At 35.6% G+C, this 15,263-nt stretch overlaps 2 protein-coding genes across 9 annotated transcripts; both read left to right on the top strand.

The window, feature by feature from the left end:
- The first annotated feature begins 887 nt into the window (after window positions 1–887).
- On the top strand, window positions 888–1,644 carry LOC125211181. Its single transcript, XM_048110887.1, has one exon. The coding sequence runs from the start codon at window positions 920–922 to the stop codon at window positions 1,568–1,570; it is 651 nt and encodes a 216-aa protein (XP_047966844.1). The 5' UTR covers window positions 888–919; the 3' UTR covers window positions 1,571–1,644.
- Window positions 1,645–4,475: 2,831 nt separating this feature from the next.
- On the top strand, window positions 4,476–9,248 carry LOC125216417 (endoplasmic reticulum oxidoreductin-1-like). 8 transcript variants are annotated; one of them, XR_007175410.1, is made up of 11 exons: window positions 4,479–4,807; window positions 4,902–5,033; window positions 5,440–5,698; window positions 5,928–6,038; window positions 6,204–6,319; window positions 6,738–6,842; window positions 6,921–7,123; window positions 7,226–7,349; window positions 7,438–7,592; window positions 8,034–8,156; window positions 8,849–9,248. XR_007175410.1 is itself a non-coding variant. In XM_048118124.1 (10 exons), coding segments are annotated over exons 1-10 (1,362 nt in total). In that variant the 5' UTR covers window positions 4,479–4,651; the 3' UTR covers window positions 8,038–9,248. The 8 variants fall into 8 exon arrangements, 4 of the variants coding, with proteins under 4 accessions (XP_047974082.1, XP_047974081.1, XP_047974079.1 ...); XR_007175408.1 differs by having other exon boundaries at window positions 8,637–9,248; XR_007175409.1 differs by having other exon boundaries at window positions 8,601–9,248.
- The last annotated feature ends 6,015 nt before the right edge of the window (window positions 9,249–15,263 follow it).

Here is a 15,263-nt window from a genome sequence, read left to right as displayed (position 1 = left end):
TGTCCGTATAAAACAAGAAAACTAAAATTATTAAATTTTTTGGTATGGTTGACAATTTTAGATGCTCAAGATGAGGATAAACAATCGTACTCCTATTTTACCTTATTCATATAATGATAAATTTTGAGCAACTTAAAGAATTAATTGATCGTGTATAATGGAGAAGCAAGGAGGGAAATATTAATTAAGAAATACTATTGATTTGTATCGTAAATACATAATTGGTTGCATCATTGCAGGATTGCTGGTATTTTTTTCTTCTATCAACTGATTTCATGCTTTCTTTTATGAATAAATGAATATAAATTTAAAAGTCACTTCATAGGTCATATAAATCTAAAATCTTTAGCCTCAGATATTAACCTTTCTGTCACTTGACCAATTCAAACACACCTCGATAGTGTTTCATCCTATTTATACGTACTGTATCCGAACAAAAATTCTATTTGAAATTTAACTGTCCCCTAAAATATTTTTCGGTCTCCTCCTATACCAAAATATTTCAAAATTTTATAGAAAAACAAATATTCTACTTCACATTTCATCTCATCATCATCCTCAAAACAATTTTTACATTGATCGATTTTTCATGGAGTAATCAAAGGTAAAAAGAATTAATAAATTTATCTATTTTGTTAATGCATAGTTTTGACGGCATGTAACACTTATTCCAAGACAGCCAAAGATAATAACAAACAGAACATATCTTGATTTTGTAAATCTATGATGATGCTAATGTTGATAAGTAAGTAATCAATCATTAATAAGTTAACTTCTTTACGTATTAGTACTTAGTTATTAATCTATTATTATAGAGCTCCCACTTCCAACTCCTATAAATTCCCCTCTCCATTTCCATTATTTTTCACAAAATCTCACCCTCCTAATCAAAATCAAACCACCCAAATTCCTCCAAAAAATGGCCATCCCATTTGCAGAATTCCCAGAAAACCCCTTGAATTTTAAAAAATTCCACAAAAATCCCAAAAAGCAAAGCTTGGGAAAAGTAAAAATGAACAATCCCAATCTAAAATCATTTTGGGCATTTTTATCATCCCTAGTCATATACATATGTGTGTTCTACACCTTCAACCTTTCACCATCAACCCTAATCTACACCACCAAATTTTGGTTTTTCATATCAAACACCCTCATCCTCATCGCTGCCGTAGATTTCGCCGCCTTTTCGTCAGCAAAACGACACGATTTACTAGACGAAAAACATGTGCTCAATTACACATCACCAAAAAGCAACATGGAGCGAATGATTGTCCAAGGCACTAGTGCCACGTCGCCAAAAAACGGCGCAATCATCCCGTTCGAGGAGAGGGCGACGTGGCACAACTCCGAAGAGGGAAAGGCGGTGGTTTTGCATAGAACATTGTCGGAGAAACAACATGATTGCGAAGATCATGGATTATTGGAAGAGGAGAGGCTTGATGAGTTTTCAAGTATGTCGAATGAAGAATTGAATACAAGAGTTGAGGAATTTATTCGACGATTTAATAGGCAGATTAGGCTTCAAGCTGTCATGAATCGAAAGAATTTGGAGATGAACCAAATTCAATAGATTCTTGTCCAAGTTTTTTTCGTCCCTAAAGTGAGGCTTTTAGATTCTTGTAAGTAGATGGAGAGTTAATATTATTATGAATAATATGTAGGGAGTATTTGTTAATTAGACTTTATGTTTCGATATGGGATCTAGTTGAAAAATAGCACGACTCTTCAAATGTGCAGAAAATAGTAGTGATATCATTAGGTTTCAAATATGAATAGTTAAAGTTAGAAGGAAAAAAAAGTCCAACCCAGAATAACATTGTTATCTGATTAGTTCAATCCTAAAAATGGTAATCAAGTAGATATCTCAAACTCATAAATTTTATTAGAATTAACTCCTCCATATTCTTTAAAAATATCATCATACACATTGTCGCTGGAAAGACTTTTGCAAATTTTTTTTGTTACCAAAGTAAAATACCCTCAAGACTATAATAATTATTTATGTTTTTTTATGAAAGAGAGTACTGTAAGTTTGATTCATTAACTTCTCTTAAAGTATGTGTTGTAACGAGCAATTATACATATGTTGACAAGTTTTCTTGAGTATATTTAATCAGAAATGAATGAACCAAAATAGCAGTTCTCTCTTTTATGAAAATTATATAAATAAAAACTCATTCTTATAATCTGAGTGTATTTTGGTCTAAAAGATCTTTTAAAGTGCAAAATTTCTTCTAGTGACATTTAATCAATGTCTAAGGACGTCTAGTGATATTTTTAAAGAATAAAAACCGCGAAAGATATAAGTGCAACGAAAAAAAAACTAAAAAATTTAAAAAATAGTACTTCAATTAAGTAATTTTTGGTATCTAGTCACATTTTATTTCTTACTGATTATTTTAAAAGAATAATACTAATAATTAATTAAAATGGAGAAAAATAAAGTAAGAGAAAAAGTAATACAGAGAACACTGATCTACGTTATCCTCTCTCTTGTTCTCTAATTAAATATATTTTCCCCTTAGTTATTGAACTAAGCTCAATTCCTAGTATCATATGAATCTGGCCCATATCCGAGATTTCATGGCCTCACTAATTTGGGTCGAGCTAAGCATACTAGCCTGCTAGATAATGAAATGGGCCTGGCCTGCGCGGCTGATAGTATAATACAAGCAGAAAAAAGCATTAATAGTTTAATACGACAAATAAATATAGGTAAAATCAATTTTTGAAGATATATCAAATCAAACTTGAAAATTTTTCTTTGGTCGTATATAAGGTATTTTTTTTTTCTTTCTTAATTTCAAGATTTTGTAATGCAAAGTTTGGGAAATACTCCCTCCATTTTTACAGAAATAGGCTACTTTTTTCGTTTGTCCTATAAAAGAAGTCCATATTTATTTGTGAAAATCTTTTTTTTTTTTTCTCTTATATGACTCCTGCATCCACTATATTATTTCAATCAATTTTTCTTTTTCTCTCTTATTTTATCAATTACGCATTAAAACTCGTATTATCCCAAATTAATCTATTTCTATAGGATGGAGAGCCTACACATTTAAACCCTCTAAACTTATCAATGTGTTAAATATTAGCTTGTTAGGGTTATATTTGTATAAAACAATTTAAATGTCTGATGTTGAAACTCGGATCACTAAGTGCGTATTAGGGATGGATATGTCGGTATACCTTACCAAAAACTCGGTAAAAAAAATCATACCTTTATCTTACCAAAATTTCAGTATATCAAACTTCAGTATACCTTATTTTCATTATATCAAATTTCCAGGACTTTTATTTAATTTCTTTTGGTAGGGCCATTTTAAGTTATACAACTTATATTTGGGCTTGAGATTTTAATTTATATATTGGGCCTAAGAAACTTGTTAGGCCACAACAGATTATCACGCTTGGAGTATTAATTGCTTGGGTTTAAGTTTTCATGAATTAATATTAATAGTTGAATTTGTATAATTCAATTCAAGTAAATATTCGGATTTATTAAATTAATTAATCTCTCGATCAATTAATATTAATGATTAAACCTCCGGATTTAATTAAAACAAAATTGTTAATATTTGAAAGAACGAGAAGATAGGATGCATATCATCCGCTTGTACTTATTTTTTCGAGGCTAAATAGATTACTACTACCTTTTATGGATAAAAATATGAAGTATATTTGAGATAATATTTATTTATTTATCTTTTCATAAATGATTTATTTTACGTGATGATGCCTATCTGTTTTGGTTATATCAAATGTGCTACGTCAAAATTTATAAATCGAATTCGGGTCAAGCAAGGGAAGAGTCCCTACTCGGACTAGTGTACACGTGGACTGTGCGTCATCGAAAGGATTGGCCGGTTTTCCATCAAAATATATTTCAGGTACGGAGAATTATTGAAAGAACTTAAATTTGCGCAATCAAACTTTTAAGTAAGAGAATTTAGTTAGTCACTGGTCTCCCTCAGCAATACAATTGACATTTTTAAGTTCATAAAAGACATAATTAGCATAGAAAATAAAAATAAATCTAATTTTCTCAAGGAATAAAGAGAATTTTAGCTTCACAAAAATTTAATACATTTTTTAATCTTAATAGTTTTTATTAATTATTAATACATGTAAAGAGTCAGGTATTTGGGTACCTAATAATCAGGTTTAGATACCGTGGGGGTATTTGGATACCCGAAAAATATATCGGGTCGAATATTGAGTGGGTATTTAGACGATTTTTAAATTTGGGTACTCAACTTTTAAGGTCGGGCACCCATGGATATCCAAATTCCCACCCCCAACTCCTTAATTAGCCCATTTCCCATTTCTATAATATGCAGGAGTATGCATTTAAAGTTTAAAGCCTTTTTTAGGACGCGACTTCTGCTAAACTTAATAGTTTTGACTTTTAATTTAGAGTATTTGGGATTTGAAGATAATTCTGGATGTAATCACCTTTTCAGTCTAGTAGTTTCTGCAAAGTAGAACAATACCATCAACCACCGCCCGCAACATTTCGTATTTCCACTGCGCCTTTTTCTTCCCACCAATTTAATGGCTCGCTCTCTCATTTCTATAAACGCTACGCCTTCAATCCGAAACTGGCAAACAATCGAGATTTCAATTCTAATTCGCTTCATTCTTACCTGAAATGGTGAAATCGGAAGACGCAAAGAAATCACGCGTGAATCAATGGTATCTGATTTTCATCGGCGCTGCCGTCGCTCTCGTCCTTGCTATTTCGTTTGTTCCGAGGAACTCTCCGGTCGCCTTGATTGATCGCATCAAAAGCTGCTATTGCTCTCAGGTATGGTTTTTGTTTTTCGGATTTCGACCTTTAATTGGTGGATTTTTAGCCTTTATTTCAACTTTTTCCTGCATGGAAATGTATATATATGTAGGAAGGGCTTAAATATCATGGACTTGTGGAGGATTGTTGTTGTGAGTATGAGACCGTGGATCGGATCAATGTGGAGGTGTTGTATCCCTTGCTCCAACAGATTGTGAAATATCCATTCTTCCGATACTTTAAGGTCAGAAATTATAGTTGTATATCTAAACTCATACAATTGTCTAGTAAATGATCCATCTAGTTTACTCTTTGTTGAGATGTCAAATGATTACTTCTCTGCATATCTTTTTTATTATTTTTTGATTTCTTAATTTAATTGCCTTAGTTGTTTCATTTGGACAAGTCATTTTGCTTGAATCCGGCTCGACACTATATCCATTTACAATTTTAATGTATGCGTAAATAGTTCTTGAGATGATAGGAGTGATATTACTAATTATTGGTTAAGCTCGATTGATGAAGCATTCGGATTTCTACACATTCTTCTAGGATCCTTGATGTTCTTTTCACTGTGTAGTTGCTTATATGCTTCTGGTTCTTTGATCACCTGTATGCTTGCAACCTTATTGTTGTATTTATTGCAATAGGTAAAATTGTGGTGTGATTGCCCTTTCTGGCCGGATGATGGTCTTTGCCATTTGAGGGATTGCAGCGTCTGTGAATGCCCAGAGAATGAGTTTCCTGAATCATTTCGGAAACCTTCTGGAACTGGTCTCTTGTCAGATAAACTAGTTTGTCAAGAGGAAAAGCCTGAGGCTGCTGTAGATCGCACAGTAGATGCTAAAGCTTTCAAAGGCTGGATGGAGGTGGATAATCCATGGACAAATGATGATGAGACAGATAATGGTGCCCATCACTACTTGTGCATTTTTCCTTGTTCGTATAATCATTGATTTTGAGTGATGCCTCCTGCAATTTAAACTTTGTAGCTAATTCCTATTCTAATTCAGTCGATACTGATTGCTTGCTGCATCTCTGATAATTCATTCTGTAAATTTATTCTACTTATCTGTTTTATCGTTATGTTTTTCATTGGCTGTTAATGTGAAATTGTAATTATGCATTTTCCTTGCAGCTGACATGACATATGTGGATCTACAACTGAATCCTGAACGCTACACAGGCTATAGTGGTCCCTCTGCAAGAAGAATATGGGATGCAATTTATGCAGAGAACTGCTACAATTGTAAGTCTCTTTAATCATGATGGTTGTTGGGAACAGGACTTGATTTTAGAATCTGATATCTTGCATAAATGAATGATTTCTTAACTGCTTGAGATTCACTTCGTATCATCTTTTGCATTATCGGCCTTTTCTTATTGGACTTGAAATCATTGGCATGCTCTGTAGATCCATCTGAGGAGTGCCAAGAGAAGAGAATATTGTATAAGTTGATATCTGGTCTTCATTCATCCATCTCGATTCACATTGCTGCTGAGTATCTGCTCGATGAGAAAACAAACACGGTACAGTCTTACTCTCATACCTATATATGCTAGAATCTGAGTAGTATGATACAACGCTGTTGAAAATAATACTCCCTCCGTCCATGAAAAATAGGGCATATTTGCCATTTTTGGTTATCCACGAAAAATAGGGTACATTCAAAGAAGGAAAGTTTTAAACAACTTCTCTCTTACTTTTTTCGCTTCTCTCTTACTAATAATATGGACCCCACATTCCACTAACACACTTCGCTCGTATTTTTTTCCCTTCTCTCTTACTTTACCAATTTTACATTAAAACCCGTGCCATTCACAAAGTGCCCTATTTTTCATGGACAGAGGGAGTAAAAGCTTTACATGTATTGGAGTGAATTTCATTCTGTCATATTTCTTCACTTGATTCCCATGAGTAACAAGTTTCATAATTTACCTGTTGCAGTGGGGCCAAAACTATTCATTAATGTATGACCGGGTCTTGAAACATCCTGATCGTGTCCGAAACTTGTACTTCACTTTTCTTTTTGCACTTCGATCAGTGTTAAAAGTGAGTTTGTCTACCTTGAGTGTTTGTTATTTTCATTCTCTATGTTACTCCTTACATTTATTGGGTAATTGCGATAAGGCTAAGGAATATCTGGAGCAAGCTGACTACGATACTGGAAATCCATTAGACGACATGAATACACAGCTCTTGTTGAAGAAGCTGCTTAACGATCATCAACTGCTATCTGCCTGCCCTAAACCATTTGACGAAGCTAAACTGTGGAAAGGCCAGAGTGGACCAGAACTGATGAAGCAGACACAGAAACAGTTCCGAAATATAAGGTTTCTCTATGGAATAGCTGCTTCTTAGTTTTGTCTCTTTTATTACATTCAAACATGATACTTTTCACTAGTAGCAACTAAATTGTTTTGTTGAACCTGCAGCGCATTGATGGATTGCATTGGGTGTGAAAAGTGCCGTCTTTGGGGGAAGCTTCAGGTTCTGGGACTCGGGACTGCACTAAAAATTTTGTTCTCCGTCAATGGCGACCAACCATCTGCTCAGCGAGTAAGTTCACAAACACCTCCCATCTTATTCTTAGGTCATGCCTGATTTTGTGTTTGTATCTGACCAACATATCATATTCATTTTTCAGCTGCAACTGCAAAGAAACGAGGTTATTGCTTCAATAAATCTTCTCAATCGGCTTTCGGAATCAGTCAAGCTAGTCCATGAGATGGGGCCTTCAGTCGAGCAGATGTTCGGAAAAATCATCAGAGGACCAAGCGACCAAACTATTCATCAGAGCTAGTAGGTTTTTAAATTTCAAGGATTAGAAATGCATGTTGTAACGTAGAGATCCATGAATTTTGAGTATACCATCTTTTATAATGTAACTCGTATTTATATAATGGATGATGGATGATTTTGTAACTTTACTGTTACAGTATTTGTACAAATTTTATATTCACTACTAAGTTGAGAGGGCCATTGGCGGGAGTTAGTTCTTTTTGTGACATGTAATTTTCTTGTTTGTTACTCCATATAAGAGTGTCATTCTCATGCTTCTGTTATTTTTCGATCACTGTTTAAATATTCGGAGATTAGAAGCTATTTTAAGATGTTTAGTGTAAGAGAGTCACAGTAAGAGGCTCAAGTTTTTTTCTTTTTCAGGTAATCTTCCATCAAATTATATCTTGCATTTTCATCGCCTTTTTAGAGCGAGTACTCGACTGATCTCTCTCTCGTCAGCAGGCGTTTAAATTAAGTGACCAGCTTCAGCTCCGGTTCGTGAAACTGTGTTGCAGTAAATGAAGTCCACGGCAGCTGGAATCGAAGCTGAGTCAATGTCACTGAGAGAACGTTGCTCCAATTGTATGTGTTTCTCTTTCTAATTTGTTGGTTTATGGTTTTGGTGTTAATCTGTTTATTGTATATGAAATATCATTAATATGATTGTATCTTGGCACACCGCTCTTCATGAGCTGATATAATATGTGTTTGTGCGCGTGCGCACATATATTTTCGAATAGATTTTTGTAAATGAAGTTATGATATTGGTTGAGGATCCAGATTAAGATTGAGGAATCTGAGCTCCAGACAGGAGTAGGTAGTAATACTTGAATTGAGTTTTGAAGAGAACATATTTAAGTGATGAACTATATACCTACATAGAAGAATACATGTAACCTAAGATAGCAGAAATATTTCTGAAAAAGAAGCCATGCTTATGTTATCTGCTACTCTTATTCGGACTGCTTTGTCCGTATAATCACTGCCTTGTCCGTGCATCATCAGTCATTTGCTTTGTCTGCCTAGCTAGCTCCATTCATTTACGTTCTTGAAATCCCTTAGTTGGCCGCGTCTGCTGCTGCTGGCCGGCCGTGTCTCTCCTCGGAGCTTCTGCGCCCGTGGGGCGATGGGAAATCTTTGAGAAGGGCAAAGAGAAATGGGAGTTGGAATTATGCTTCACCAAACATTTCCTACATATTAGTACAACACACAAAGAGGAAACACTTATAATGGACTCTTTGCTTTCAAATGATGCCTAATATTCTGTTTCGAAGGGCATCGCTGGGCACACCTTATGGCCAGCGGCATCCATCTTCTCCAATCCTTCCTCCGCTATCGTCTCGAGATTCGGAGCGTTTGAAGCCTTCTGTGGGAAGATTACTGGCGCTGGTGCAACCTCAACCCAGTTCTCATACCTCATTTGCTTTCTCATCTTTGTTTTGCACCACCAAAATATTCTACACAGATTCTTGTAGGGAATGTGAAGATGGCGATTGTAAAGTGGTTTTTATTGTATTCATATGGGGGAAGGGAAACTGTTGAAGGACCTTGAATTGTGGAAATTAATGGCAGAACAGAATGCCAGGTGTTTGGTTTTCTTGATTATTGTTGTTTGAGGAATCTATTCTTTTGAATTGTTCAATATTTCAGCTCTACTGAAATTTTCACCGTCTATATTTTAAAAACTTTTACCAGCATAATATCATTCGTGTTTTTTGATCTTATGGAGTACTCCCTTGCCGCGTTAATTGTTCCATTTCCATATTTCCTTATTTGTGGATGGATCTCAATAAATAATTTATTTTATTTTAACGATATTTAGGAAATGATCCTCATATTATACTTATTATTCTCCTTACAATTATGGTTAAACTTAGTACTCCATCCGTCCCATAATAGATGACATATTTGAGAAATGATACGAGATTTTAGGAGATACTTTGTGTGTTAGGTGGAGAGAGTAAATAGTATTATATTCCTTTCGTCCCAAGGAAGATGATCCCTTTCTTGGGTGGCACAAGATTTTATGCAGTTATATTTTGTGTGTTAAGAGGAGAGAGTAAAGTAAGACAGAGGGAATAAAGTAGAGATAAAGGTGTTTCCATTTTAAGTAATGGGTCATCTTAGTTGGGACAAACCAAAAAGGAAAGTGAGTCATCTTCAATGGGACGGAGGGAGTATTTATATTAATGTGGGAGAGAGCTTTTTCCCCGAAAAGGAAATGTGATATCCTATGTGAAATAAACTAAAAAGGAAAATGAAACATTTATTATGGGACGGAGGAAGTACTATACTCCCTCCATCCACAAAAAATAAAGCACAATTATCATTTTTGGTCGTCCACAACAAATCGAGCACATTTATTTATGAAAAGTTTTCAACAAATAATAACCCCACACATCATTCCACTAACACTACTTCTCACTTACTTTTTCTCCGCCGTCGCTGCCTAGGCAGGGATCCGACATGCCCATACACGGCAAAAACCACTCACGCGCCGCCATGTACGCTATGCCTAAGAAAGTATGCCTCTTCTCTCTTACTTTTTTTCCCTTTTCTCTTACTTTACCAATTATACATTAAAACCCGTGTCATACACAAATTACTCTATTTTTTTTGGATGGAGGGAGTATAAAAATATGGCTCACACTCTACTAATTTTTTTTCTAACCATTTTCCATCATAAAAAAAATACAATTTTCTAAAACATGCATTGGTCAAATATCAAACATCTATTGGGAACCGAATGGAGTAATAATTTAGGATGCATGAGAAGTCGCTAATAAATATTATTCTCTCTGTCCCATAAAAATATGTGCACATTCAATTTTCATCCGTCCCATAAAATATGAGCATTTCCATTTATGGAGAGTTATTTCAAACTCATTATATATACACATTAATTTATTTACAACTTATGTCATTATAACCCACCATTATAACTCATTAAATACTAGTAATAATGTGGATCTTACTATTCACCAACATTATTTTAATAACCTTTCTCCTCCTTTTCCTTACTGGTCCAACTGTGCATTAATTCTTGTGTCAGTTCAAAGCGGATCGGATGGAATAAATCATTATTAAAAGTACTCCAAAATTTTTTGGAAGATCTTCGCTGAGAACTGCCGTGATTGCGGTCTAGTTCATTTTAGTAAATTTGTTAAATTTTCCAATTATGAATATGTCTGGATAATTTTTTATTTTTACTACTTCCTCCATCCCTCTACATGTAGTTTAGACGTTTACTTTAAACTCAAAAAGCAAAAGAAAAAAAATTAATTGATTATATAAAGGGACAATAAAATAGAAGAAAAAATATCATAAATAATTAAAAAGAAAGTAAATTAAGATAAATTAAGTGCGTTACTTTTTGCTATAAAAAACTTTGACTCAATCCAAAAGGTGATACAACTCAGCTACAATGTAAAATTAAGAAAGTCTCATCGTCAGGATCCATTGACTACGCTCGTACTAACAAATTTCAAATACATCACTAATAATCTAACACAACATTTTTGCGAATATTTATACGTGAAAGATGCTGGTGACACTAGAATAGAAGATATAGCTCAAGTATCACACAGCTACAGTACAAAATACTAGTGAAACAAACAACACAAAACAAAGGAACTTACTCCAATCAACATACCAACTAAATTAACCCTTACAACCACTAAAAAAAGTTAAAAAAAAAAAAAGGAGCTACAGCCGAATGAAAGAAAGGCCTTTTCTTTCATAACACATCATGTAACAACACTTGGCCATTTCCAACATCAACTCGGACGTCTCCTCGAGCAGCTCATCAGACGGCATCAGCAACGGCTCCTCGATTATGGCATCGAGGGTCGTGTCGAGGCGAAGCCGGGTCACTTGGATATATTGAGGTGGTGCAATCGCTGAAAATGGAGCTAGAGGTTTTGAGTGGAGAGATTTGGGAGGGATTGTTTGGATTGATGAGGAAGACATGGTGAATGTTCAAGTTTAAGTGTTTTATTTCTTTTGTTGTTTTTTCAAGAAGGTTGATACTACTTATATATGTGTAATGTGTGTGTAGTGGTGGCTTTAAGGTAACGTGGTGGAAACGCGTTGCTAAATTTATTTCAAGTATTGAATATTTTTTTTCCACGTAGGAAATTTGTGGCGAGTATTTGAGGATGAGTTTTAGGGCATAGACTGATCAGTTTAGGTCCTTTATTAAATTATTATTTATCCGCCTATCTCAGTTTAAGTGAGTCATAATTTTTTTGAGAGGTGTCTCATCCTAAACGGGACAATTTTTATTTTGGTAATAATTAATTTTTTCTAGACTCATATGTGTTGTACAATTTACTTTTACTATACATTACACCATCTGTTCCAGTGCGGATCACCTACTATTTATCCTACACCATCCTCTATTCCATCCCTCACAAACATAAGTAATGGACCTACCATCATATTTTATGTTTGTGAGGGGTGGAGTAGAGGATGGTGTAGGATAAGTAGTAGATGATCCCCTCCATGTCCCACCTCAATTAAATGTTGCAAGTTTCTTTTTTCATCCGTCCACAGTAAAATGTCTCATTTACATTTTACTACTTTTAGTGATAGATTCTATTTTCCACTAACTCATTTTACTCATTTTATTATAAATTACTTCCTTCGTCCCATTTTAGGAGTCCAAGTTGAGTTCAGCATGAGTTTTAAGAAAATGTAAAGGAAAATTGGTGAAAAAAGATAGTGGAATGTGAGTCCTATTTTTTCATATTTGTTTCATAATAAAATGTGAATGGTAAAAGTTTAGTGGAATGTGGAGCCTAATACCATTTATAGAATATTTCAACTGGGACTCCTATATGGGGACATCCAAAAATAGTAAACCGAGACTCCTAAAATGAGACGGAGAGAGTAATATATTAAAATACCTTCTACTTTGCGGTGGAATCACGATGCAACACTGGAGGGTGTAAAATCAATAAATAGAATGAAGAAGAAGAAGAAATAAGGCTTTCTTTCACTTTAATTAAGTTCGAAAAAAAATCTGAAGACATTGTTTGATAACCTTGTTTTATTACCAAAAAGTGCATATCAAGATAACGGATGTAAGTTTCCTTTTGATCTTAAGAGCATCCATAATATGTATGACTAACCATTAGTCTAGCACTAGAACTAACCAAAAATACCCCCTGCCACGTCACTAGAACTAACCATCGTACCTGCCACAACACTAAGACTAACCACTGTACAATAATAGCCTAGGACTAGGACTAACCGACGTCCTAACCAATAAAACAAATTCACAATTATAGAATTAAAAATTCGACTCGAGTACGGACAGAAAAAGTACAATAATAATTTCATTAAATAAAAAAAATTAACATAGTACAATTAAAATAAACGATTCAAACAAATTACATTATAGATATCAACGTGCACTCCTCCGCTCCCATAACTCTTCAATTATATATTTCTAGAGTTTAATATGGGCTTCTTATTGTTGAAGATAAGCAAATGCTTGGACCTTTTCGGGATCCCTATGAAGTATCCACATTCGTACATTGGCGGTGGCCACGCCGTGGCTTGGACCGACAACATCTTTATTGGCCCAATCAGTCAGTTTTGGACCTTCATGTTCGACAATCATGTTGTGCATGATAATACATGTGTACATGACATCAACAATGCAGTTTTGATACCACAACCGTGTTGGACCCTTCACTGCCACCCATCGAACCTGAAGCACGCCAAATGCCCGCTCCACATCCTTGCGTGCCGCATCGTGTCATTACTCAAAGTAAATCTTCTTTTGCTCTATTGGGAATCTGATCGTCTTCACAAACACGGGCCACCTAGGGTATATATCATCCGCCAAATAGTAGCTCATATCGTGCTGGTTTCGTTGACAACGAAACTGAGGGTCGGACCAACGCCGTTGCACTGCTCGTTGAAAAGGGGCGATGACTGGAGGACGTTGACGTCGTTGTTCGACCCGGCTACCCCAAATTACGCATGCTAAATCCATATCTGGTAATCAGCTACGGCTTCGAGGATCATCGTGGGATTTACGCCTTTGAAGTCGGTCGTGTACATCCCTTTTCAAGTGGTGGGGTAGTACTTCCATTCCCAATGCATACAATCTATGTTGCCCAACATCCGGAGAAACCCGTGCACCGACCCGTGCATATCCATTAGAGCCTGGCAGTCTTCGGGGGTAGGCTTCCGAAGATACCTCTCCCCGAATATGTGAATGATGCCCTGACAAAAATGCTGCAGACACTTGCGGCCAGTCATCTCGCCGATGTGAAGGTACTCGTAGAACATGTCGGCCGCGCCTCCGTATGCCAACTGCCTGATTGCAGTAGTGCACTTCTGTATAGGTGAGTGACCAGGTCTACCACTCGCATCCTTCGTGAACCTAAAATACTTGTACCGACGCTCTAAAGCGTTCACGATACTCATAAATAGTGGCCGGTGCATCCTAAAACGTCGCCGGAAAAAGTTATCCCAAACTGCGGCTGCTCAACGAAGTAGTCATCAAACAACCGTTGGAGGGAACCAAGGTGGTCCCAAGGTACTAGTTCTCGATGATGGATGAGTCGAGGAACCGCTGGCTGCTGCTGCTGGCACAAGTGTTCTTGCACCATCCGATTTGTCTTCCCGGGCGTATAGGCCCGCAACTCTTCGTTAATTAGCCGCGACTCGTCAGCATCCCCACCACTAGCAATTTTTTAATCCACAAATCAAATGAGAAATGTAGAGAGAAGGAAGAGAAACTCGTTAATACAATTGATGTAAATGAATGAAGTGCAACGAGACGCATATATAGTGTTTTTGTTTTTTTTTAAAAAAAAACAAAATTGGCGTTCGCCGATCGCTCACCAATCGCGTCCGCACAATATCGACGATCGGACGGACGAGCGACCGCTTGTCCGTCGCCCGCTAGCCGACTCCAATAGTGGACGAACGCGACGGACGAGCCGCTAGCCGGTCGCTCTTCCGTCCGTTCGTCCGCTATTGCGGATGCTCTAAGAAAAATTAGGCCATCCTGGTTGTTAATGGCAACTATATATATTGATTAAAATCCTAGTCCTTCCATCCACTAACAAGTGTCTCATTTTACTATTTTCGTCCGTCTATTAATAGATGTCTCATTTATTTTTTTACTGCTTTTTGTAATATTTTAATTTTCCACTAACTTTATTTCACTCACATTTTAATATAAAGCCAATATATAAAAGTAGGATCCACACTTGCTATTACATATTTTAAAACTCGTGCCCGGTCAAAATTTGTATTAGTGGACGGAGGGAGTAAGTTTATAAAGCAATATGGATTTTTTTAAATAGAAATTGGCTACTTAGGAATGTATATTTAAGATTTGTTTGTCATTATTTTATGAAACCAACAAGTTCATTATGATTATTTTCGAAGGCACACTCTTGAGTATACTATATACTAGTATTACTCAATTATATAATAAAGTAATATGATGCCAATTTTCATTGTTTAATAATTTACTAAAGAATTATTAAAGTATATAATTTAATTGGAGTACAATATATTCACTAATATAAATAATAAAAAATTTAGGATAAAGGCATTTCTGGAAAGTGGATGAGGTTCGAGGAAGAAACGGTGGAAATTGGTCGGAAAAGGTGGCGTTGTGCAGTCTCTTTCAATTTTGTATCGTCGTTTTCCGGCTAAACT

Source organism: Salvia hispanica, chromosome 3 (assembly GCF_023119035.1).
Source record: "Salvia hispanica cultivar TCC Black 2014 chromosome 3, UniMelb_Shisp_WGS_1.0, whole genome shotgun sequence".
Lineage (NCBI taxonomy): Eukaryota > Viridiplantae > Streptophyta > Magnoliopsida > Lamiales > Lamiaceae > Salvia > Salvia hispanica.
Note: the sequence above shows the minus strand (reverse complement) of the source record. Positions and strands in the feature narration are given on the sequence as shown.

Coding starts and splice junctions, on each gene's coding strand:
- LOC125211181 (XM_048110887.1), top strand. CDS start 920: ATGGCCATCCCATTTGCAGAATTCCCAGAAAACCCCTTGAATTTTAAA.
- LOC125216417 (XM_048118122.1), top strand. CDS start 4,652: ATGGTGAAATCGGAAGACGCAAAGAAATCACGCGTGAATCAATGGTAT. Junction 4,808..4,901: donor AAAGCTGCTATTGCTCTCAG/GTATGGTTTTTG, acceptor ATATATATGTAG/GAAGGGCTTAAATATCATGG. Junction 6,843..6,920: donor CACTTCGATCAGTGTTAAAA/GTGAGTTTGTCT, acceptor AATTGCGATAAG/GCTAAGGAATATCTGGAGCA.